The sequence below is a fragment of the Galendromus occidentalis genome, unplaced genomic scaffold (assembly GCF_000255335.2).
Source record: "Galendromus occidentalis unplaced genomic scaffold, Mocc_1.1 scf7180000077456, whole genome shotgun sequence".
Classification (NCBI taxonomy): domain Eukaryota; kingdom Metazoa; phylum Arthropoda; class Arachnida; order Mesostigmata; family Phytoseiidae; genus Galendromus; species Galendromus occidentalis.
The window spans coordinates 56,666-80,593 of NW_003805444.1; the positions used below are offsets into that span (position 1 = coordinate 56,666).

A 23,928-nucleotide genomic window follows, 5' to 3' on the forward strand; every position below is an offset into this window, starting at 1 on the left:
GGGCTCGTCCGGGATTTGAACCCGGGACCTCTCGCACCCTAAGCGAGAATCATACCCCTAGACCAACGAGCCACTTGTGAGATATCCTGAACAGTTCAAATGACATTTCTGAGTTTCGGTGAAGAGTATCGATCGACATAGAGCTTGCCGGGCGTTCGAGAATCTCATGGAGCTCCATACGAACGTCCTGTCCCGAGCCCCAAGTGGGATAGCGAAAGAAGATTCAGCCGGCCCATCAGGAATGAGTTTCGATATGCCAGATAACATTGTCGAGAATGGTCCCTACTACGAAGTGTCCGGAATCTGGATACACGGAAGTCTTTGAGCAATAGTGGATGCCCGATCCGGGACGCACCTGGGAAGGAATGGTCGCATACGATTTTGTTTATAAACCACAGAATTTCTTTATTAAACCATCTTGCGGCGAGAGAGCTCATTCCCATTGATGCGCGGTGGCAACTGACAATTCGGTAATCAAGATCATGACGGAGGAGGCAAACCGTGACAAGGGATCGTCTGTATTGGGATCGTCTGTATTGGGGTTCCCTTCAAAGCAACTTGACGCTCAATAAGCCCCCCTTTACAGTCGTCTCGGTTCGGAAATGTTGCAGCTTGGAGGGAATCTCGGTATGGAGCGCAAAACTACGGATTCGAGCGCAGCCGAGGGAGTCCCCAGGCATCAGACGCGGACCGGAAAACTCGACGATACTCTGAGCTAGTGGCCCCTTCCGGGAAATCCGGTCTCGGGAGAAATCTTCAGTCGGGGCTGTCGAGGAGTTAGCCTCTGAATATCGAATACTGCATCGAGACAACACAGAGGGGAACCGGGAAAGAGAGCTTAAGATCGATGACTGGATGAAACTGTGCGTCGCGCCGTTGCCGACACATTTCAGAGTTGACTTCCGTATTGCATCTCTTCGCAAGGCCGAGAAAAATTCTGCGAGGTCACCACTTGGAGATCATACAGTGACTAAACGTGACGAATGATTCCCTGCCGAGTCTGTACAGTAAATCACCCTCATTCGGGGCATGCTCCGCGATGTTTCAATTCGCTCAAGTCGATTTCTCTCCGTCTACGCTCTACGCAAATGCCGTCATCACGAGAATCGCGGTGCTTCCCTGTTGTTCGGATCGAGCGTCGGAGGTTTCTCACTATAATTATAATTACAATAATAATAATGATAATGATACCACTTCTGCCGACGCAGGACCTCGAGCGAAAAGACTATCCACGTCGGTGAAAGTCTGCGGGAGGGCGGAGTATTTCGGTCTGATTACATTTTTTTCGGTCGGGTGTCACGAGAGGACCTCGACGGCGACTGATTACTCGATGCTTGCCGGTGTATCCATTGTCTCTGTTCTCCACCAAGGGTGAAGCCTCTCAGAGAGACCCGTCACATATGTGCGCCTCAAGAGCCATACTAGAACGCACGTCGTGCAATTCTCCGGCATCTTAATTCTTCTATTGGAGGAACTCCAAGAATAATCTCATGAGCTGTCCTTTGCGATGGGATTGATCCAGCCGATAAAGCCGCGGATGACCGTCCGCTTTTCGTACGCACCGTATTCGGATCGAGCTCTTTCATCTCGGTCAGGCTTCAACTTTGTAGACCTGAAGAATGCCTTGAGCGCAGAAGTCAAGGTTCCTTCATTGAAATATCGCGAATATTGCCCTCAGCGATCAACGATTTGTGACTCCATGCAGAGATCCGCATAAAATATCGAGGCATCATGATGGACGAATACTTGACGTAACCTTCATCTGTCCCCACCCTTCGATTTCCTCAAGTTCCCTCTCGCAATGCGGGCACTATTCGTCACGCTGCTCTTGTCCTACGTCAGACCTATGATTGTTCGCCGGAAGGAATCCTATTTGTAAATCATCACGCTCCGAAAACGCCATGTCTTACCCCTCTTGACCATTCTCATCCAGATACCTCGCTTCCGCCATTTGCACTCGATCGACTGGGCTAGGAGTCGAACGAATTGTCTAGTTTGGCACGGAGCTACCGAAGGTTGGACTCAAGAAGCGAAACCACAGCCGAAGAAACAACTGGCAGAGAGCACGCTCGCCTCCGTCACTCTCGCGGAATGTGACCATTGTCGTATTCAAATATAATGCTCAGAGGCTTGTGGTATGTGGATTATTGAGCTCAAGTCCCCGATTCAAAAATACGACCGGGATTCCAGAAAGTTCCGATGGGGGTCATCATGGACACCTCCGGAGCCTCGGCCCTGGAATTCCTCAATAGGAAGGAAGCCGCATGCAGTCAGTCACAAAAAGGGGGGTACTCGTCGAAAAATGCAAGGAGGTGAGAGATGTCGGACCTATGCAAACTTGTTCTCTCTGTGCCACCCTGCTCCTCGAAGAGCTACGAATACTAGGAGGGCGCGGAGCAACTTAACGATATTCTCGTTCGATCGATGGCAGGCTGTGCCGGAAAGAGCTTCATCGGGGCCGTTCCCCGAGCTGCTAAGCGCATCGGACAGATCATGTGTCCCTCGGCAATGATTTGTGGGGCACAGTCGAATACGAAATTCATTCGCAGATCAAATCGAGCGAACTCTCTCTGAAGGCGGAATGGTGAGGGACAGAATCTTATACACTGGGTTAAACCGGCTCCGGACGAGAGCTAATGGGAATGTCGATAACAACTGCGATATGCCCTGTACTGAAATCGGGTCTGCGCAACAGGAACACGAGTTCGGCGACCATCGGAAGGACATGAGAGAGGATTCCCCGGAAGACTCGATGGGCTCTATATTCGATAGGCACCGAGACTCGATGAGACATAATGACGTACGGAGACGATAGATTCTTCTGCCCGCTAACAAGATATCCTATGCTGCCACGCACTGTCCCCAAGGCTCCATGGGGGTGTAGGTTCGTTACTCCGGATCGCGTCACGCCGCTCAAGCTCCCAATAAATCCTATCTCTCGTCGCATGCTCCGAGACTACAGCCGTATTTCCGATACAATTAGCGCTGATTCACCGGTTGTCTCATAAAATGACCGCATGGCATGACTTGCTTCTGGTCACGATGACGGCGTTGAGAGAGAATCACCAAAGAGTGAATTATTATTATCAATGGTCGATAGATGCCGTCCGCTCGTCTCTACCCCCTAGCAAACACCGAGGGCACTTCGTCCCGGCCCCCGAAGCGTTCTATCAGCTTTAGATAGAATCAAAATCAAGGTGAAGATGGGACCGATTCGCTCACAAGAGACAGAACACGGAATTTCCAACCCGAGGACATGAAGGTCTTGTACGAGCGGACTCGCCGGGGATGCGTCAGCTCTTGCTTCAAACTCCGGGAGAACGAAGGCACGTGTCAATTACGGCCACTGCAGTGAATCTAGCGTATCACTGTAGCGGAGACGCTCCTAACATTCCTTCAGATTCCATCTTCTAGACTTGAATCGATGAGAGACGCTCGAATGGACGTTCACAAGCGTTCTCTCCATCGAGAATTCATAATTCACTTGAGAAGAACTTCGTGAACGGATCGGCTGTGTGGTGGAGAGCTCACGAGGTTCATCATTTGGCTTGAGTTCAATGCGGGCGACGACGCGATGCACGGTCCTCAGGTGGGCTGGCCGTGGGATTGTGAGGGGGGGACCAAGAGTAGAGATGTTAACTCGACATGCAATTCCCTGAGTTCGGCGATCTGCACCCCCAGTCGATTGCTTAGTTGCTCAAGGGCAGGCTGCTTACTGCCCGAAATTCTCACTGACTCGAGCTGCTCTTGAAGACGAGAAACCGACATTCGTAACGTATCGTTCTCCGCTAACATCGCCTGAAATCGATCATGAGCAGAACGATTATGAGAGATAATAATGATAATTGAGTTCTCAGAAGTATACAATCGGAGATTGAATACCCTCCACGCTGAGCCGAAGCTGCTTCCCACTCACCTTCACTCTTTCCGTTGGTGCCGACGGGGACGATCGTAAACTTTCCAAATCCTTATCCTTCTGAACAAGCTCGGCGTTCAAGTACTCGTTCCTTTGACGAAGCTGACTGAGTTCAGCCCCGAGCTCGCTCGCCGCTTCCTGATTGCCGTGAGAGGCTTCGTATTCGAGAACTCGGCAGCGCAATTTAGTGTTATCATCTAAGAAAGGAAGCGCAAGAGATGTTAATTATCGAACCCCATTCGAGGATCCGTAGAGCTCATATAGGAGGGATTACTATAGCTTGCGGTACATCTACCTAGAGAAACCCTGACACAAATTGGGAGAATTCGAATCAGAGATGCGAGAGTGCCCAAAGCTCTGAGGCTGAATCGGGAGCCCATAGAGCTTCGACCTGAGAAGGCTCACCTTTGAGCGACTGCAATTGACGTTTCCATTCTTCGACGTTGGCTGTACTCTCTTGAAGAGCACAGGTTAGCCGCGCATTATTGTTCTTGAGCGTCTGCAGTTCAATTTCCCACTTCTTTGCGTTGGCAGAGCTGAGAGGAGAAAAGGTTCATCAGCCGTTGGCCCCGGACGCTCAATCCTCACAATGATTAACCGGCTAAGAGTTCGCTTTTCAGTCATCGTATACATCCCACCAACCTCTGTGCCAGAGCGAGTTTGAGCCTATCGTTTTCGTAGCGAAGCTGCGCCTCCACCGTTGATTGGGGCAATTGGCTGACCGGTTTGTGTTTCGGACTGTCTTCGTTGGCCGGTTCGAGAACAGCTACCGCAGCAGCGGCAGACGCGGCTTGCGTCTGATGGCCACCAGAAGCTGCTTGGGCGGCCGCTGCGGCAGCAGCTGCCGCCGCCTGACTATTAGCGTTCCCGCTACCCCCTCGCACGAGGGTTGAGCTTGGGGAATTAGAAGAGTTTCCATTTTGTTTTTGTTGGACGAAGCGCGTCTTATCTTTGACCTCTTGGAATTTCTCGATGAACTGCGGGGAGAAAGGCATTAGTACGGAAGCTTAGATACCATCGGTCTCGGGGAAACTCAAGTCGAGTATTGACCATCTCTGAAAAATCAATGGACTTGTCACACTAACCAGATTGAGATCTGCCTCGGTCTGGAAGCCGAGTCCGTAGACCGTGTTCGCCCGTATGTCAGACCACTGACCGAACTTTTGTGACGTTTTTGTGAAAGTCATCGATGGGGCGATACTGGAGTTGATCACCGGCTGCCAAATTCGCCCAAGCGAAAACAGAAAGCTTAGTATACTGAAAATGTGCTGTGGAACGGGACTACGCGTTCCGATGCAGTCGCCAATCGTGAATATTCAGAGGTCAGAGTGCATCATGGCGAATGCTGAGGGAAGTGTTCTTTTGAGGAAAGCCCCCCCTCGAACCCGAAGGCATTCTCAAGGGCTGGAGCGCTCCGAAATCCTGAGGGGCACGGTTCGAGCATGAGGAAACGCGCCTCTCTCCTCGTGCACAACAGCGACGAGATGAGAAAACTAAAACTGACGCACAGAGCCTGAAGCGTGCTGTCGATAAAGCTCGACATCCCGGAGCGAAGTATATATGATAGGAATGGAACGGGGATCCGTGGCCATGTTGCTCGGTATGAGCTTTAGTGAGATACAAAAGCACGTTCCTGAACGGATATTCCCCGCCTGTCCTTGTAGGTATTTCGCAACGGCAGCGTCTCGAGTTTCGGAGAATTCCCTCCTTATTTTGTCTCACTCGGTTCGAGTCGCTCTGAACTCGCAGCGGAGGTGGAGAGTGATCACGGACTCGCAACGGCTGCCTTCCTCCTGTCCTGAGCTCCAGAGCTCGATGATTGGCTGACGCCCAATCGAGGTTGGAAATTGTGGCCCACGGCCACACTAGATTCGATTGGGTGCTTGGGTAGGTTCTATTTACCTTCGAGCCTTCAACTGATATGATTCGGTACAGACTTCTCGAGGCGTCGTAAAAGAACGACACTGTGACGGCGTGGCTGGAGGCTGGAATCCATGATCTCTTGGTTTTTGGGTCAATGTGAAACACGTGAGCCTTCGTCGAAAAGATGGGCTGCTCTCTGTAATGAGAATGAATAACACGATGAGCGTGATTGTCTGGCATCCTAGCTCGGCCCGAAGAGTCCCCGCTATCGCAGACTAGATATGAGATACACTACCGAATCGGACAATCAGACTTCACCAAGTCGCGTCTCGCCTGTACAGAATCGTCGCACGAGCTCCCGAAAGAATCGAAATCGGATTCTCGGAAAAAATCAATGTTCTCCGATCTCCACAACTCGGGAATACTCCGCGATTTCGATAGCGAGCCCCGTTCCATCGACGCGTTCCTGCGGAGGGTGGCTGCTGCGGAATGGTTAAGAGGTATGACCGATCGCCGGATGTGCTCCCTAATTTCGCGGTCGGCGTCTGAGGCAAGGGGTCTCAGAGCGATCACTTGATACTCTCTCGCATGAATATTCGGTATCGAATGCGTTCGTAGAAGTGGAAGTGTCTTATTGACAGGCAGCATGTGGTGGCCAGAGCTTGTGGTCGCAAACGGACCGCTGGCTTCTGGGAGGGTTTGTTGTTATCAGTCTTGCCGGACAAAGACGGAACGCGCTCAGTGGAGCTCACTGACCGCAGTGATTCAGCGTGGAGACTCGCGAATTCGCAAGCCACAGTATCTCCCTACTCCCGATCACACATTCTGTTAAATCGACAATGGAGGAGTTATGCCGGCGCTGGATCATCGAAGATAGGTTTTTCTCGTCGGAAGTTTCCAGGAGGGAGCCTGCGATTGAAAATGTTCGACGCTGAGGAGAATCTTCGTAGAACAGCCCCTCGATGGACTCCTTTAAAATTGGGGTTGAAACCTACGAGGGAGCAAAAACAGTCCCCGAGGATTCAAGAATATTCCCGATAGGAGCGACTGGATCGTTCCTCTCGAGAATCCTCCCAGAGCGCTGACTCATCCCAGTCGAATTCAGAACGATGTGGAAGCCTCAATCGACGCTTGACATCATTCAGAGTAGAGGCTGACGTTCAGATCGCGGGGTCTGTCTCTTCCGGTATGCGAGCCGCCAGCTGAAGGTCTTCTCACAGGATTCGGTCCGAGGAAGGCGAACACACAGTCGAGGACTAACAAACTGCCAACCAGGGACTAGTCGAATTGAACGAGAGCTTCTCACGCAGTCCTTCGAGTACGCGGAGCGTCGTCGAATCTGACTCGGCGGAACGCGAGTAACGGGGACTAGTGGCGGGCGGTCCAACAAGCGGCGTCAAGAAAATTGTCGTGGATACTTCCGCGCGGAATTATGGACTATGACACATAGGACGCGAAAAGAGCTTTGACGGAGGCGCCTCCATGCTTCGCCAGTACCTCTCTCAAAAAGCTGTGTTGCTATCGCCGCCGCTAACACCATTCCCGCAACTCAAGGCTGCTGGTGCCACTGCCGTGCCGCCACATATTGACAACCTGATTACTCTTCTTTCCCTTCCCTCATCCATCAACGGCGCCCATTGTCTTCATGCTCCAATCAGGTTAGATGGAGTCAGTTCATTCGGGGCTTGACCCTCTAAGATGGCACTCATTCAGGGCAGGGCATGTGTGGACCAAGGATACCGAACCTAATCATCGCATCGAGTCCGGTCCCGCAAGGTGAACGTATCCAGCCGTGTATCGAGTCTGTGGTTGTCGAGTCCGCTCGGCGAGTGCCAATTTCGGATTCGTCTAATCGGAGCACGGCATGATCGGATGCGCGAAATCCGCAGAAGGAACGGGCCCATCTCCAGGTCATATGAGCGATTGATCGCCTCGATTGCCACTGAGGCTATCTACAGATCGATCTCGGGACCCTGGGAAACTCGCGCTTCTACAGGTATCTATCCCCTCACTCTGATCAAGTCTCGTTTCAGTGTCACCGTAATCGACGAACGAACTGCCTCTCTCATTCATCGGGATGGATTAGAGAGGTCGCTACACGGAAGATTCTCCCTCGGACACGGAGTTTGGCCGTTCACGGATTCACGACGTTCAGCATTTCACTTTTGGAAAGCAGCTGGCTGTTTCCCAGAATCAAGCACGGCTCACTTCATTGAGCGGAAAACGCCGATCGATTACAAATTCTGAGGGTGACTTGGCGTAGTTAGTATTTTTGAAGGTGGAGCAAGCAACTCGTTCCGGCGAGGGCGCAGCGCACTCCGCAAAAGCTTCGAGCATGGGAAGCAAAAAGATGGGACCATCATCGAGGGGGCAAGACCCCGATCGACCCCCTTGCCTGGAATCCGCCACTCTTCTGAGGTCAAGCGGCGCTACGAGCTCCGCTAGAATCTGCCCAGAAACTCTATCAATCAAATGTTCGTCACGTCGGCGGGGAATCGACATCACGTTCACTCACTCAGTGGCACTCAGAATGATGTCTCAGTCAGAAGAGAGGCCGAAAAGAATTGACACGAAACACGTTATTGCCACATTCCTCGGCTGCGGACGAGCATGAGCACTCATATATCGCGAAGCTCTTGCTCTCAGATATGATACGGTGTGAGTCGGTCAGAGACCTCCGATGGTTCTAGGTCGGCTCAAAACTTGGTCTTGAAATTCGAAATCTTCATTAAAAATAGTCTCCTTACAACGTCTGGCGGGACGGCATAATTTTCCGCTATAACGGAAGATTTTCAGCACTATCTCTGTAATGAGCCAGTCAACGAACGGGGAGCCAAAGCTCGTTGTATAAGGAACGCGCCGTCATGGTTCTCGTTGTAAGGCGACGAACTGTAGAAAACCATGGAATCTCTCGAAATAATGGACCGATGGCTTCACACTCAAGAGACAAATAAATAACTCAGAACTCCCCGTCGGCCTCGGGGGTACGCAGCCCCCTTTCTCTCCCGAGGAACCCTAGAGCTCGGGTACAGTGGAACATTTCTAATATGACCACCGTCTAATAGGACCGCCTGAGGTAAACCTGGGTAATCGGATCAAACATTGGAGGGACCGACTCGATTTGTTCCCAAGTTAGACGACCTGCTCAATGGGACCACCTGAGTTATCGGACCGCTCTTCAGGTGCACCGCGGTTGGGCCGATCAGACAGGTTTCTCTGTACTTCGAAGCATGTTTGGGCAAGGCTCATGACTTCGTATAATATTCTAGGATTCCAGGACCGGGCTCGAATTCGAGAGCATGTCTTCATAACTGTCAAGCTTTCACTGAAGGGCGGAGAGCGGATGTTCGGAACGATCAGCTGAGCAAATGGGATACCTTGAAATTGGTTTCATCTTGTGAAGGATCAGTAAGGTGAACCAGCGGAGCATTCTCAGGAGCATGGTGCACGGATCACGGGACGCCAGACGAGTTCAAAACTCTCGCACTTCCGGACGGCCGTCGGAGACGCGCTCCGCCCGGACAGCAACAGCTTCACGGGAGTGCAGGATATATTCCCGAATACGAAAAGCGACAATCGAAGTCGATCGAAGTGCAGCCTCTACCACCACCCAGACGAGCCGGTAAGCAAGAGAGAAGAAGCCGGCTCGCTTTTGTCTGACAGTCACACAGATTCAAGCGTTTCCCTCAGCCTTAAGCCTGTTCTTGCGACTCTAGAAGGAGGGACCCGGCGTTCTTCGACTGGTAATGCCAGGCTTCTACCCATTGGAATGGTCGAATTCTCTTCCGTGAGCTGTTACCGACGAGCGGGCCTGCCAGACAGCCCGCCCGCCCCATAGGTGCCATTCACTTGTGAAACGTGAACGCTAGCTTGGTCTGCCGTCGGCAGCCGATCACAGGCCAGCCTTAAGAAGGGACATCTTTGTCCTTCGGGACCTATTCACTTTCCTCGTGCATTTCCCGACGGACAAGTCGATTGCAGCAAGCATTTTTGTAAAATTTTCTGACCCCGTCCCTAGCAGCTCCTGGGAAGTCTGGATTGGATACCTACCCACCTCCACCAATCGAGTTCTAGAGTAAGATGGATACTGTGGTGGGATCCGAGCGAATCGGATGGAAGGACAAATCATAGGATCCGTTGGAGAATTCACTCATTGAATCTTTCAGAAGGACTTGTTTTCCTGCGGTCTCTAGCATTGTTCATTCTCGAGTTCTGATTTTTTGAATCCTGTATTCACAGCTTAGCGAATGGAGATGGGCTTAGCCGACGCAGGAAGAAAGCATCCCAGGAGTCGACAGCAAGGACCGTTACGATTCAGGTTCGAGAATGAATCGTAAAACAGGCCTGTGCTGCGCTACTGACTTCGATATCGGTTCGACGGCTCATCAGATTCCCTGATGAACGAGCTAAATAGGATTTCCGGATTGATGCACTGCGCTCAGATCGGCTGGGTACCATCACCACCAGCTCTTCGCGGAGAGGAATCTCGGCCGGCTACGGGAAGAATGATGCGATGTCTCTGGGAGAGCTCGCGCACCGACTCGAGGGCAGTCGAAGAGGAGCAGCCAAATTCGAACCATGCCTTCATCGAAGCCTACATATGATTTGTGGACACTTCTCGCGAGATCGCTTCACGATACTCGCGGCACACTCCAATACCACAAGGAACTACTGGGCTACCGGAATAGCGACAAGAGCGTTCCGCGCTCTATCATCCGAAGTGGTGAACCACGCCAGAAGAACTTCGTAGATCAGACCCGAAACAATGTTTTCCGCCTACAGATCCGACACGGATTGATCCTATAACATCATTGGGCTCTCAATCGCGAGGCTCCGCAACAGAGTCGAGCACGTGAGCACAGATCTGTCTCACGAGCGAGCGGGACCGACTTCGACGGCCCGGCATGTGATACGTTACGGAGTACTTATGAATGGAATAGAGAAACTTACCCCATACTGGCACTGTGGGCTGTCATCCAGTGAGGCCAACTTCACCACTCTGAAAGCCGCGACGACAATGAGCGATTGGGAAAGAGTTTCCGTGTGTTTGTGTTGATATTGGTGCTATCGCAGTTCTCGCAGTCGTCGTCGTAGCTTTCGTAGTCGATATTTCCGTTGGGAGGGCGCCGTCAGGTCGAGCGCCACCTCTTCGCGAAACTTGCGCGATAACTGACCGGAAAAGAGAGGTGGGAACAACTCTTCGGGGAGTCGGCTCGATTTCTGCTCATTGTTGTATACCGGAACTCAACGCTAGGCTCTGCTTCCTCAGGTCTGTCGGCTACTCAGTCAGTCCAATTGACAGAGTAACTTCCCTACCGAGCGACCGACCTTCCGAGCGGGAGACGAGTCCGAAGCACTCGCTGGTTATCGAGTGAGCAAAGACGCTCTACTCTAAACTGTCGTCCTGTCAGACCCGCGCAACTGGGAGGGCTTGGAGCTCTTGGCCACCGGTGAGCAATCCAGCGGTGGAATGTTTCTGCCAGCACAGGGAGTGATCCTCCAAACATGCAGTGCTCCGATGAGTCGTAGTTACATCAAGAAATCAATGGGATTGATGAAGGAATGATCGTTCCCTCTGAAACGGCTGTCGTTGTCTGTCGAGAAGGTGCTATTTCAGAAGTATAGAAATCGGTTGTCGCGGAGTGGGAGCCGATAATGTCGTCAGTGGTCGTAGAGTCGGAATCGCGTGTGCTGTTATCGGAGGAAAAGGAAGAACTGTTCCGTAGTCTCGCAACGTTGTAGTGTTCTGGTTGTGGACATCAGAAGTCTACGTAGCAGCGGCGGTGATGGTGGTGGCGGCAGCAGCAGTAGCGGCAGCGGAGGTGGTAGGCGAAGGAAGAGGAGGACGACGACTGTACGCAATACAGGAACCTCATCACAGCAACTCCACAATGACGATCACACCGTGAACCATGAATTGACTCGGTAGAGTTGGAATATAAAGACGCTTGAAACTAATCATCGGCAACAACTACAGCTTGACTTGCTGCTGCTGCTGCTGATCGAAGCAACGGAGACGCCATCTTGTTTCGGTCGCCACACAGGGGGCGCTACCGCCACCGCTGACCGGGGCAAGCAATAGAGCAGAGAGCGCGAAACTACATTATCCACTCAATAATCATATTGATGGACAGGTGCTCGTTGAACGAGCGACTCGCGCTTGATAGTGAGCTCTACGATCACAGCCATCCTGGATGGGATGCGGAGCGTTGTCTATCTATTCCCTGGTACCAACATGTTTTCCGGAGCTGTAATTCGTATGTGAGCCGAACCTTATGCCGCTCATGAGGAACAGCTCCTCTAATTCTAGGCTGGAATCGCCCACCGTGGCCAAAGGATCCGACCTGAGGGACGGGGATCCCAGAAGGGTATGGACGGGAAACCCAGTTTGACACCGTTGGACAAAACCGTCGGGTACGGCACGGGAGTCTGATTAGGTCGAAAAATCTGTAATGATTGCAACTATTCCGCGCGTCTCTGCCGAATCATCTTCGCTCTTTGAGCTTCTGAGCGAAATATTTATCCACATATACATACTGATAGAGTGATTTAACATTACATGAAGTCAACTGCTAGCCTGGGACCATCTGGATTTGATCCTCAAGGAGATCGAGGCGAGCGGGGGTAGAGGTGAGGATATCCTTCTAGGGAAGCTAGGAGAATTAAGAATCCACTTCTCAATAATAACGCTCTCTTGAGCTAAGAAGGTATCCTCCTGATCTGATAAAGAGAGAGGGCTCGGAATTACAGTGAAGAACGATCAATTACTCGAGCTGAGTTCTCTGAACACGGATTTCGCGGTTTCCCTGCAGCTTCTGATCCGGAACAACATTCTGCGTCGTGGCCCCAACGAATCGCTGATCGTCTTGGACCCCGATGTATTCGAGGTGAGCATCGACTCTGCTCAGTTGTTCTCTCTTCAGGGACCTCGATACGGAGGGAACCTTTTCGCAACAATCTGTGGATGCGGAAGACCGTTCACAACTTTCAGGTGCTACCGAGGAATCTGCATTGCAACTGCTCGGATTTTGCTGAATCGGTCCTCGGCTCCGCTTCCAATGTCGGATGCGTTCATCATCTGGCTGCCCGACTTTATATTGCCATGAAACAAGAAGGATGATCGTGCCACAGTCACCGGTCGCGATGTTAAACCGATTCGAAGCCATGGTTGAGCTGTCGAAACCAAGCGTCACCGGCGATTTCTCCGGTGGAAAGACGACTTGAGGAATTGCAGATACTCGGAATCGAATGAAAAATATTTGTCTTCTCTTTCCATGTTATATCTTGGAACCACTCATCCACGAGAACAGGAGGGAAAAACTCATATACCGTAGTTTGGCTTGCTTTATTCTTTCGGCTCCAACGAACTAATAACACAATACTTTGGATACCTGAGTGAGAGGCCCTCTGATAATGAGTTGGCTTGTAGCACCACAACAGATCTATGAAAACCAGGTTTTCCGCTCTTCCTGAAAGAAGCGTCCCGAGCATCGATCGAGTCACCTAGTGTATAGCTATCGACATTCCAGTGCTAGAAGCTCTCACTTCCGAGTTTTGCTGTCGCCAACGATCGATTCAAGGAATTTCGTCCGGACTCGAAAACTCCCGAACGAATACATCAATCGAAAGGGATAACTATTGTGTGTTTGAGCACGCATTCGATCTCCATTTGATTTCGTACACGCCCTCAGCCGTCGGAGTAAAATTATATTCAGATGATGATGTCATTGAAAGATACACGTGCCGAAACTGAGGCTGGTCCGCAGGCTGCACAGACTCTTCTCTGGGCATGATGAAGCCAGATTTTGTGCGTATAACATGATATACCTAACACATCAAGATCAATAGGTTTCCAGATTTGCCTCGAGTTTCTGGCGGCGACGGATGAATCGAAATCCAAGTTCACGGTACCGCATTTGCCGGCGTTCAAGTCACACCCCGATTCACTCACGGAGAATCGTTCGTTTAACGTGTATTACGCGCCTCTGTATCTGTAGTCATGTCATAAACTCCTGATTATCGGCCTGCATAAGATTTCATTCATTTACCCGTTGCCCATTGTTGAGGGTGATTCTTCGAACTGACATCGTATCCCGAGTAACTGGACACATTTCATCTGAGCTAGGCGAGACGGCGCACCGCATGATCATCTTTCTCGCGGATGCTATGAGCTTGGCAGCGACTCATGGATGGAAAGGCTCACCACAGGATGTCGGATACGTCCCATCCGATCGGCGACGATCCGCTGAACGTTCCGATCATCCTGGGCGCTTGTTTCGGGGATTGCGGTAAGGCTCCCAAAGCAAAACCATCGGGCTATTATGGTCACATCGTCACATCTCACCCGGAACAACTCACGGGCGAATCAGCCTCGAATCGGAATTTTTACATCAAGCGAAGGTTTGCTCTAGAGAAGCATGTACAATGGGGGTGGGAACTTGTACAGTTTGGTGGAGGTCCTGCGATTGACGCGGGAATTCTCGAAAGGTATAATAAAAGGTGGTCGTCGGCTTATGGGCTCCTTATCCGATTCTGGTCGCAAGACATGAGGCCCGGTTGAGCAGAAAATTATATACAATAAATACTGTCGATACTGTGTTGGGGACTCATTGACTGATAATACTCGATGGTGACTCGAGCCTCGCTTTCACCAGTTGTCCAGGAAATCGAAACCCGTCTTCGGAATGTTGTCGTTCGGAGAAGGTTTCGGGGCGATTGACTCCGTGGCAGGGGGGCGGTATTCGATCTTCGGTGCAACCGGCGGACTGACCTATCAAGACGGATGATCTTTATTAGTGCTATCAAGATTATTCCGGGATCGAAATAAAATGAAAATTGATGATGAATTCGTCAACGTTCACAATCTCGGATGTGGGAGAACAGTAGCTGAGGCGAAAAGATTCGTGGGGGGACATCAGTGATCCGATCCTCGTGTGAGATCACTATCGGAGTGAGATCTGATGCTAACCTTCTTCAGTTGCTGAGGGGGTGCTTTTGATTTGGCGTTCTGGAGGAGCGGAGATGATTTGCAATCTAATTTCTCAGGGGCCAGAGCTTCCGGGAGAATATGTGGCTGGTTGGGATCATCCGCTGGGCAGAACGTGCTCCGGGGCCGATCGGGATTCGAGCCCACAGACGTCAACGATAGGGTCGATGAACGTTCGGGTGCCTGAGGCGGAATGGGAGACACCTGCACGGATTGGAGACGAACTATCATTACCAGATTCGATAGAACTTTTGTCCCGCCACTCCGGAGTCTCAGCGAAAAATCATGGGCTCGATGTCGAGGGACATGCGTCCCGCTGTGAGTCTTACCGGAGGTCTGGGTGCTTGGCGTTTTTTTTGGTTGTGCTGAGGTGCCGATGAGGACCGCATTCCCTGACCGTGCACACTTGAAATACTTTCCTGGGATATGGAGTCCAATCGGTTGCCTGTACCAGAGCTCTCATACACAGGAGGGGAATCTTTTTTCCGATCGAGATGCGGGTCTTTCGGAGCCGGCGGCGGTGGTGGAGCGTGTCTGGGTCTCATGAGCGGCGAGCGTCTCCTCTCCGGTGTCGAAGCTCTTGAACTGCGGCGAGATACGCGAGCTCCTGATCCTAAGCCATCGCCATTGATCTCTGGATGATCGAAGTCTTCGGGGGAAGTCAGACACACGAATGGGGGTGGATTAGCCACTATGGGCTCACACGACTGATTATACCAGCTGAAAGGCACCGAGTGTTCGTCCCGCCACGTCTGAAACAAGAATAACATCAAGCCGATCAGCGCCCCGAGTCGACTCATTACGATGAAGAGACGACTTTCCAGTCCAGCGGTCTGGCGGCTGTCCCATGATCATGCATCGGGAGAAATCCAGGTCATCGTTTCAGAATCTCTTAGCCTGTTATCGCGAAGAGGTGGCATCGATGGATTCGAGAACATGCTGAACTCGACCTGGCAGTGAGCTAATCTAGATCATATGCCACCAAGGACGACGGAGAAATTATCGGGGTTACGGTGATGACGGTGATCAGACGAGTATGAGGAGATTCCGATGAGAGATCGCGAGGGAGAAGAATATTTCTGTCAGCTCGTGGATGACTACTCACGATTGGGACCTTCCGGCCATTGATTTCTTCTTCTATGACGACTGAACGAGGCATTGGCTTCGAAGTTGAAATTTCCACCACAGGGAAAGCCTGACTTGCGTCAATCAGACTTTCCATCTGGCTGGAGGGAACGCCCAACGGAGACAGCGCGTCGCTGTCAAGTGATCTGTACCTGGTCACGAAGGGATGACACGTCTTTGCTTAGCTCCGAAATAAACTTCGGTGATCAGGTTCTTGCTTATGGACGCAGGTCAAAACGCAGAGGGGAAACTCTACAACGACTCAATCTTACTTTTGTTCGACGTCATCTGGAACCAAGCTCTCCATAACAATGTTGGACTTCTCTTTCTCGTTCAGATTGTTCCAACTCCGGTGGGATCGCCGCGACGCCAGTGATATACTTTTGACGTCATCTAGTATCCGCGAGGAGGCTGATGACAGTGAGGCAAAATACGAGTGTACCTGAAGGATCGGGGACGATTCGCGACTTTTACACCTGGTCTCGAAGAATTCTGTCCGGCACCGCTATATACAGTTCTAGCGAATCAGTACCAGAGAGCCATCGGATCGCCCCCCGCAAGCGACTAACCTTCTTTGAGATATCAGACGACTCCGTTTTCGCACTCATGGTTTCTCTACTTGCAGATAATTCTTCCTCGAGAGACCACAGCTGAAATTCGAAGCTCAATTCATTATCCGCTCTGATCACGAGTCCAAGTCCGTGCCAAAGGATGACGACGGAATGTTCCCCGTGAAACGAACGCTGGCGACCCTCCTAGATCGTTCGCCAATCGGTGACAAGACGAGGCGATAAACCCCTTCGACGACGGCAGGCGATCATATCATATTGATTCTGATTGTCCACCCAGGAATGCTGCTACGGAGCCTCTCAACAATGAAAGCGCGACAGTCGATATCGGCGCCGCAGAAAAATAAAACGAAAGCGACTCGGAAACACGCGACGCCGTCCGGGACGTATTAGAAAAAAGCTGAAGGAAGGTGTCGGCAGACACTTTTGATCGCTGCTTACGACAGGTTAGTGCCGTTACCGAGACAAACGATCACGGAAGAGGAGCGAGCTGGCGGAATGATCTTGTGCAAATCCGATGCTTCCAGTATGGCTCAGTGTTTGTCTCACGTCTCACACAAGCACGTTGAGCTGAGCAAGCACGGAGAGCATAATCTTTTCATCTGCCATCTCACTCTTCACTGGTCGGACGCGGAGAGAAATCAGGAAGAAGAGGCATGAACCGTCGGACAGCAATCGTGAAATCACGAGGAGAGCTCATGATGGGGAAAACTCGACGATCGAAACGATCGGCAAGCGGAGAAGTAGCGGTACCGTCTCCGGATGGCGCTCGTTTCCGCTCTGCGAGAAAAGTCCGCAGCGATCGATGTACGGCTGACGAACATAAATCCCACGAGAACCGTCACTGGCGTTTCTTTCATTCACGTTATCACTCTCCTTCCGGATTTCACTTTCGTCTCATTCTGAACGAGACTGGGGAGATTTCCTCTCTGAGTAGCTGGAGAAATAGAGAGTCCCGGATTTCTCCGCTGATTTTTGAGGACGGGTCGGCACACTGATCGGGGAAACTTACGCGGTGACTATTTTTCTCGATCGTATCGTCTTGTCGTCAACTTTGCTTCCGGGACGTATGAAGCCCCAAGAATCGAATGAAAGTGTCGCGATAGAGCAGTGTTCGAAACTATGCACAGCGAAGTTCCGCCGAGCGGATTCCCCCACCTTCCTCAGCAGAACTCTGTCACGATTTCACGAAAATGGCATCGCACAGAACTGTAGCACCAAGAGCCTCCAGATGATGTTCATCGTCGAACAGTCACAGTAGCGGCAGCAACGGTTTTGTTTATTGGGTGCGGAGCCGTGTTAGATGCCCGCAACAACCAGGCCCCCGCGCGCATAGCCGCGCTGCTGAACAAGCCACCCAGCCATCCCACTCTGGGACTGTGAGCCACAGACCGACGGCCTCCTGGCTATCGCTCCTACACCTCAAACGACTCCATGGCACACAGGGCGCGGACTGAATGAGCAGCCAGACCCACTGGATGGAAAAAAACAAGCTTCTTGTCTCTCCCGACTCTTCTGATATCTCTCACGGAATTGAACATTTATTCGGAAGAAGAAGGTTGCAGAGGTCAAGGGCTGGGTCAACTTCATTCCGAGCGGGGGGCGCCTGTCGAAGATCGAAGATATCTATCAGGAAAAATGTGTCAATGCGAGTAGTAGCTCGCCCATATGATGAGGGACGGGAGGAAGATCAAGACAGGTGAAGTGAATGCCACAACTCTTCATCCGAGAATTTCTCACTCATCTTGCAACGAAACGTCCTTAGCAGCCAACGTGTCCTCCCTGTCTGAATCTCCTCAACTTCCTCCCCGGAGAAGCTGTGATGGAAGCCTAGTCAGACCGCATTCGCCAAATAGCGGAGCATTCCCGTCCATCATATACCAATTTATTAGAGACTGCTCTTTCATCAAAAGGGGTATGGCCGAGAAGGGAGGGCCGTGTGTATTCGCAAATTTCATCCCCTCGCTGCGCGATAGCAGGAGCAACTGTGGCGTAGTGTTCCTTCATGATTCACGGGCTGGGCTCATTAAGGAAACAGTGAGGACAGGACCCTCGGGGGCCCGGGGAGGAGTTGCTTTGATCCTACGGAAAATATACTCGACATAATGTGCGAGAGTTTCGATCAGCCGTATCGCGCCGGAATTTCCCCTCAGATTGAGAGAGGTTATTCAATGAAGGGGTGGAAAATGTTCTTCGTCTGGCGATGCCTCTAACTTGAACCTTCAGAATGACATCACAATGGGTCCCGAGCACAGTCGGGGACTTCGAAGACGGTCTCGCGCCGGAAGAGGTCGCGGTAGAAGAGCCCCGATTACATTAGCTGAAGACTACCGAAAAGGCTTGATACAGTCGAGCTTACAGTCGGGATACGTGAGAACATCGACGATATCGACCATTTTTTTTCAAACACAACCTGATATTATCGAGGTGTCCCGCAATATATACTATAAAGGGGGTTGATATGATCGAGCTTCTACGGAACGCCAATGGGGTCCCTGGAGTGCCTCGATTCCCGACTGGGCTATTCCATCGTCCACGGAACGGAAGATCGTGTAGAGTCCTCGATGTGTCGTCTCGACCCGCGAGCTTCGACGATGACTGCATCGGAGATCGGGCAGATCTCCAATTTCGTCATGGTGAGCTTCAGACCGGACAACAGGGCATCCCTATCAGTGGCTCCAGATGACCTTCTCGGAAACTTCACGTCATAAAGACCACATCCATGAGGCTCAGAACTGGCTCCGAGGACGGGGTCCTCGGATCATCTTTCAGTGATCCCGAGGACGTAGTACTGCAGAGGCTCCGCTCGCGATGACTCAAGACTGCTGAGGAATTCTTCGCCGCAGAGGATCGCATATCCGTTGCACCGATGCAATCCGTTCCGGTACCAGTCTTCAACATGCGACTTCAAGAGAAACCCGGACTCGGCGATCCCGCACAGGTTCCCCGTACCCGCAGCTCGACCAAGCTGCCCTCCGCTTCAGGTTGAAAGCGAACCAAAGAACCAAAACTCCGTTCGCATTGCTGCCTCGTGACCAAACTGGGCATGAATCGTGGCGGCTGATCGGCAGGGCTCACTGACAGATAATAATTCATCGGACTGATCATTTAAGACTCGATGGCGGCTATCGAACCGAGCGTGAGGTAAGGTCTCCGAAGTTTTCTGGGGATCTTTCCCGACCAGCTCTCCGTATGTCCCCGAGCCCACACCGATAATGAGGACTGGTTGGTAATGAGGACTCAACGATGAGTCGATCATCGATTGGGAAAAAACTTCATTCCTCCCCGAGTAGATTCCGATTATCCACCCAAAATCAGGGCTTTCCACGGACGAGACTTGTGCTAAGCCGTGAATGGTTCATGCTGCGAAGCTGGCTCGATCCCCAGCATAGTTGCCGGAGTACTATAGATTTTGCTCAGGGAGACGTTCTTTATCCCTCTCGCATAAACCGGACCCCCCTTTGCTCTTCCGAACTCAATGCAAGACTTCCCGCGATACCGGTTCGCCGACCGCTACCGAGATTGGCCCAAACATCCTCCCAGTAAAAGCCGGTTGGCGACCGTCCAATCGGAATAGTGGAACGAATTCGAACATGATCTCAATACATGAGAAGGTAGCACTCTTGAGCGAGTGAAGTTCAATGAAGGAGGTGATGGAGTTTTCGTGGTCGGTTCGAATGATAAATGAGAAATTACCGTAGTAATGTGCAGGCGAACTATCGTCAAGCTTCAACCTTCGCGCCACAGAGCGCCGCGCTTCCGTTACAACTTTTTCCCAGCCCATCTTTCCATCAGTCGCACAAGGGTGCGGTACAGAAGGTATCCTGAATTAGACAAGGCGATATAAAGAGGTCGCGATAAAGCGGATCTCATACGGAGTCTAGGATATTTAAGTGGAGTGGACAGCGGCGCAGGTCGCTCACAGCATCGCGGATCAGCAGTAGCGGCGTCTGCTAAATTGGGCGCCAAGCGAAGCTGAGGGCCTGTCAACAGACGGGAAGACAACGGACACACTCTATAGCGGAGACGTCGGTAGTTGAGGTATGTCGAGCTTAAAACCTCCATGTAACTTGTCCATGCGCCCAACAGGCCCTGCCACTGAATAATCTCGTGAGCGTTGAGCGTGAACTTTCTCCGACATAGGCGCGTATGATGGCGATCCGGATGACAGCTGAGCCTTTGGATGCCTTATCGAAGGTGAACGTTCAACAGCTTCCCTGCACCGTCAACTTCTCGGGGAAAGCTTCCGTCGCCCAGAGGTTCGATACTCACAAGGGGAAAACAGAAGATGGTCATAGCAGCGCTTACTTCCGAGGTTACCCCCTCGTGGGGGCTGAAATCGATGTCCCATCTGGGTACAAGTGAGCACCTCTTGGCTTCCTGATCACACCTCTGTTGAATTCGTGCGAGTTCCTCAGATATCCTGGATATCGATCACTAAAGAGATACTTCGCTGCTTCCAGGGGTGTCATTTTCACCTCGACGAGCGACGGAGACCACGGTCGAATTCTCAAGGCGAAGTCTACTTTCGACAAGATGAGCTATTATAACTGGAGCAATAAGCCCTCTGCTGTAGACCCGCAACAGAGTGTAGTTGAATGGTTATCCGTATCTAGAGCGATCCATCTAGACTGAATTTAGCCGCCGTGGAACGAAACATGTGATGGCCTTGTTCGGCACGATCCTACGAACTCCGGACAAGGATGTGAAAACCCTCATGACAAAAGCGGCGGGCCCCGTCTTCATCTTCCTCAAAAGCTCAGTGTATATCCTCTCGATTCTCGATGGGGCAGCCCGAAATTCAAGGTAACCTGTGAGATTCCTCTCCTGTTCGCTTGATTCGCTGAGAATCAGCCAGAAATGAATCGAGGTTTCGCGGGAAAAGCCTGGAATATAGAGATCACGACTGTAGATCATCAAAAGTCATTGTTATGATTGTCTCTTGTTCGGAGCGATCCGCTGCCGTTTCTAAACTTGGTTGAGTTCCTCGGAGAACCGCCGATAGTCCATGGTTATGTCCTAATCTCTCATTGTCAGAATAGTGAATTATATGTATCTGTGTGAGTGCGGTATAACTGTCGCCATCGAATAGATCGCTCTTTCCAGATGTAAACGCTAGGGGTTCTCAGGAGGAGATCATAACGGGCTAGATTTGTCGGTCCGGCTGACGAATTACTTACCTCGTGAAAAATGTTGTTCATTCGTGCCTTATATGAGATATCGAGAACGATAGAATTCGATAGGCCATCCGCTTGAGGCGACGACCGGCCAAAAAAGTGAATCATTCCAATAGAGTTAGAGCTTTTGCGTTCATCTCCTCATCATTGTGTCTACTGTTCTCCCGTATGACAGGCTGCGTTCCATGAACTCGTGGAAATCTGTCCGCGGGCCGCCGTCTGAGCATCCCTGTTGTGCGCCGATCACCGTGACTAACAGAACTCGCAGCTCGATCCCTTCAGACTCGATCATGTCATTCGATCCAAGGAATCAGAGGCGTTCTACGATGCCGGGTCCATTCTATATTCGACTTGTTCCATCCTGTCTCTGCTTATCCGTCGGCAGTCTCAACTTCGCGGACACTCGGATGAGGCTCAGAATCGCTGCTCCTAGACATTTCGCCAGTCCGAAAATGTCATCGCTGAAATCAGGCCAGACTCCCTTTACCCCCTCGCCTACGGCAGCGGCACCTGAGTCCTTCCATGCGCGAGAGCCCATAGGAAGTCCGCGACTGTGCCATGGACCACTTGGGATGTCATTTCGAATGTTCTCTACTTCTTCATTGAAGGAGCCCTCTCATTCAGAAAGATAATCTGGCGCGTTGAGGCCGGTCGATATCCTTGCAAGACACATTGGATATGTTTCTCGATGGGATTACGACTTGCTTGATTCTCATCGACCTTCAGGGCTTCCGGAATCGGGATCCGGGATTCCCGAAAGGTCTCAGGTCCCAGGACCCTCTCTCGCGAAACTCCTGGCCCATAGAGACCCACGGAAGGGAAAAAATGATCAATGAGAAGGGGAATGGTGGATATGGCGGCCTCGCCTACTCCGCTAGAGTCGAACTTGAGCTTGAACTATACCTGTGGTGCGCTTCAACCTCCTACTACATGATGTGTCAGTATCGATCGGAAGATCGCTCGTCTCGGCAACGGCTCTGTGAATGTTCAGCTTCTATCCAACCAAAATCCTCTGATTCTCAAATCAGATGGGTTTTGGCTCGCCGAGATGATGTTCCGACGCAGGATACGGATGAGTTTCCCAGAATCGAAGAGCCCGATCGAGGCTCCGAAGACCCGTGGACGGGATTCCGATCATAATCAGCTGGCTTCCCTGCAACTTGTCTCTCATCATCTGGGTATCTTGGGAGCTTGACAGCCTCAACCGTGGAGTCTCACGGATCCGATGAAGAGAGGCGCCGAGGGTCTGCGTGGCCTCTGCTCGATATTTAGTATTGGAGAGTTTTGGAACCGCGGTCAAATCGTGTTATGCAAGTGATTTTCAGCCGACAGTCATGCCTCTATCGGCCGGGGTTTCTCAGGGACCTGACCGGAGAATGAAGCCGCGACCACCAATGTAGCAGGAGATCGCGGCGGAGGAGCAGGAGTCGAATATTGTCGGATTTGGATCAGCGACAGGTCCTCTATATTCACAAAATCGATAGTAGGGGGCCTTACTCGACATTCCTGTCGCCATACATCTCATCCCAGATATGGATCGGATCCGCTCCGACCAGCCGCGGCTTGGCTCGACTCGTGTCGCGCCCCCGTTCTCTACATAGGTTAGGACTCCCAGGAGCTGAATCCTGCTCCAGGTCTGCTCCTGATCTTCAAGAGAAAATCAAAAATACCGCACCTATTTATCTCGATTTGCGAAGCGATATGCACCGCTCCTAAGAGAATGTTCCTCTGCGAATTTGTTCCCCGCGGATTTCGCCGACCGCAAACCCCAACATCTGTCCCGGTCATGGGATGCTCGAAGGATTACGCTGTGCCCCGGAATGCTGAGTGAACCAAGTTTGCGTGAAGGCAAAAACAGCGAGCAATGTGCTCCTCGGAATCTCACTGTCGCATCCGATGATCTATCGGGGGGGAGAGGGGGCTGTTCTGAGATTTCCTCGAGATCGGCGATCGATGCATTCGGAAACGGAGGAGACGGCGAACCGATCTCCACAGGTCCTTTCTGTCTGCGGAGCATGAGGGACCATTGGAGTTCGCTCCCAATGACCGCCCGTTTGACCGATTTTCTCAAGTAAAGACGTAGAAATGAATAATCGGCGATTTTCTCGATGGAAAATTCAAGACCGGACGCTGCGCTCGATTTCTCCTCGAATCGATGATGCTAGACGAATGGTTTGAACAACTTATTGATGCCATGCAAGATAATGGACTTTCACCCCGGAGAGGCTCTCGTCTTTCTATGTAGAAGATTGACCAATTCGATAATAATATGCTGAGAGAAATCGACCGCTC

The 23,928-nt window shown here is 51.5% G+C and overlaps 3 protein-coding genes and 1 non-coding gene across 4 annotated transcripts; 1 reads left to right on the top strand and 3 right to left on the bottom strand.

Annotated features, from left to right (window-relative positions):
• TRNAP-AGG (transfer RNA proline (anticodon AGG)) lies at nucleotides 1-72 on the bottom strand. The gene has a single exon. It is a non-coding gene; the product is annotated as a tRNA-Pro (tRNA).
• Nucleotides 73-3,585: 3,513 nt separating this feature from the next.
• Nucleotides 3,586-10,755, bottom strand: homer (protein). Its single transcript, XM_029111638.1, has 7 exons — nucleotides 10,730-10,755; nucleotides 5,819-5,975; nucleotides 5,002-5,133; nucleotides 4,559-4,893; nucleotides 4,322-4,452; nucleotides 3,917-4,113; nucleotides 3,586-3,798 (listed from the first exon to the last, which is right to left on the bottom strand). The coding sequence occupies exons 1-7, from the start codon at nucleotides 10,753-10,755 to the stop codon at nucleotides 3,586-3,588; spliced, it is 1,191 nt and encodes a 396-aa protein (XP_028967471.1).
• A 3,671-nt stretch (nucleotides 10,756-14,426) lies between these two features.
• On the bottom strand, nucleotides 14,427-17,699 carry LOC100901980 (uncharacterized protein C1orf198 homolog). The gene is made up of 7 exons (XM_029111639.1): nucleotides 17,472-17,699; nucleotides 16,460-16,540; nucleotides 16,163-16,332; nucleotides 15,871-16,042; nucleotides 15,095-15,517; nucleotides 14,748-14,969; nucleotides 14,427-14,549 (listed from the first exon to the last, which is right to left on the bottom strand). Exons 2-7 carry the CDS (start codon nucleotides 16,496-16,498, stop codon nucleotides 14,427-14,429), a joined length of 1,149 nt encoding a protein of 382 aa, XP_028967472.1. The 5' UTR covers nucleotides 16,499-16,540; nucleotides 17,472-17,699.
• A 2,769-nt stretch (nucleotides 17,700-20,468) lies between these two features.
• LOC100900265 (uncharacterized) lies at nucleotides 20,469-21,721 on the top strand. The gene is made up of 3 exons (XM_003743984.2): nucleotides 20,469-20,500; nucleotides 20,603-20,820; nucleotides 20,923-21,721. Exons 2-3 carry the CDS (start codon nucleotides 20,609-20,611, stop codon nucleotides 21,092-21,094), a joined length of 384 nt encoding a protein of 127 aa, XP_003744032.1. The 5' UTR covers nucleotides 20,469-20,500; nucleotides 20,603-20,608; the 3' UTR covers nucleotides 21,095-21,721.
• Nucleotides 21,722-23,928: the final 2,207 nt, after the last annotated feature.

What these genes read in the sequence shown, in the direction of transcription:
- LOC100901980 (XM_029111639.1), bottom strand. Translation starts at nt 16,498, where the DNA reads ATGAGTGCGAAAACGGAGTCGTCTGATATCTCAAAGAAG. An exon ending in CCAGATGACGTCGAACAAAA is followed by an intron (nt 16,043 to 16,162) that starts GTAAGATTGAGT and finishes CTTCGTGACCAG; the next exon opens with GTACAGATCACTTGACAGCG. An exon ending in CCCCTCAGCAACTGAAGAAG is followed by an intron (nt 14,550 to 14,747) that starts GTTAGCATCAGA and finishes CCGTCTTGATAG; the next exon opens with GTCAGTCCGCCGGTTGCACC.
- LOC100900265 (XM_003743984.2), top strand. Translation starts at nt 20,609, where the DNA reads ATGATGGCGATCCGGATGACAGCTGAGCCTTTGGATGCCTTATCGAAG. An exon ending in GATGTCCCATCTGGGTACAA is followed by an intron (nt 20,821 to 20,922) that starts GTGAGCACCTCT and finishes CGCTGCTTCCAG; the next exon opens with GGGTGTCATTTTCACCTCGA.
- homer (XM_029111638.1), bottom strand. Translation starts at nt 10,755, where the DNA reads ATGACAGCCCACAGTGCCAGTATGGG. An exon ending in AAACTCGCTCTGGCACAGAG is followed by an intron (nt 4,453 to 4,558) that starts GTTGGTGGGATG and finishes TTCTCCTCTCAG; the next exon opens with CTCTGCCAACGCAAAGAAGT. An exon ending in TCAATTGCAGTCGCTCAAAG is followed by an intron (nt 4,114 to 4,321) that starts GTGAGCCTTCTC and finishes TTCCTTTCTTAG; the next exon opens with ATGATAACACTAAATTGCGC.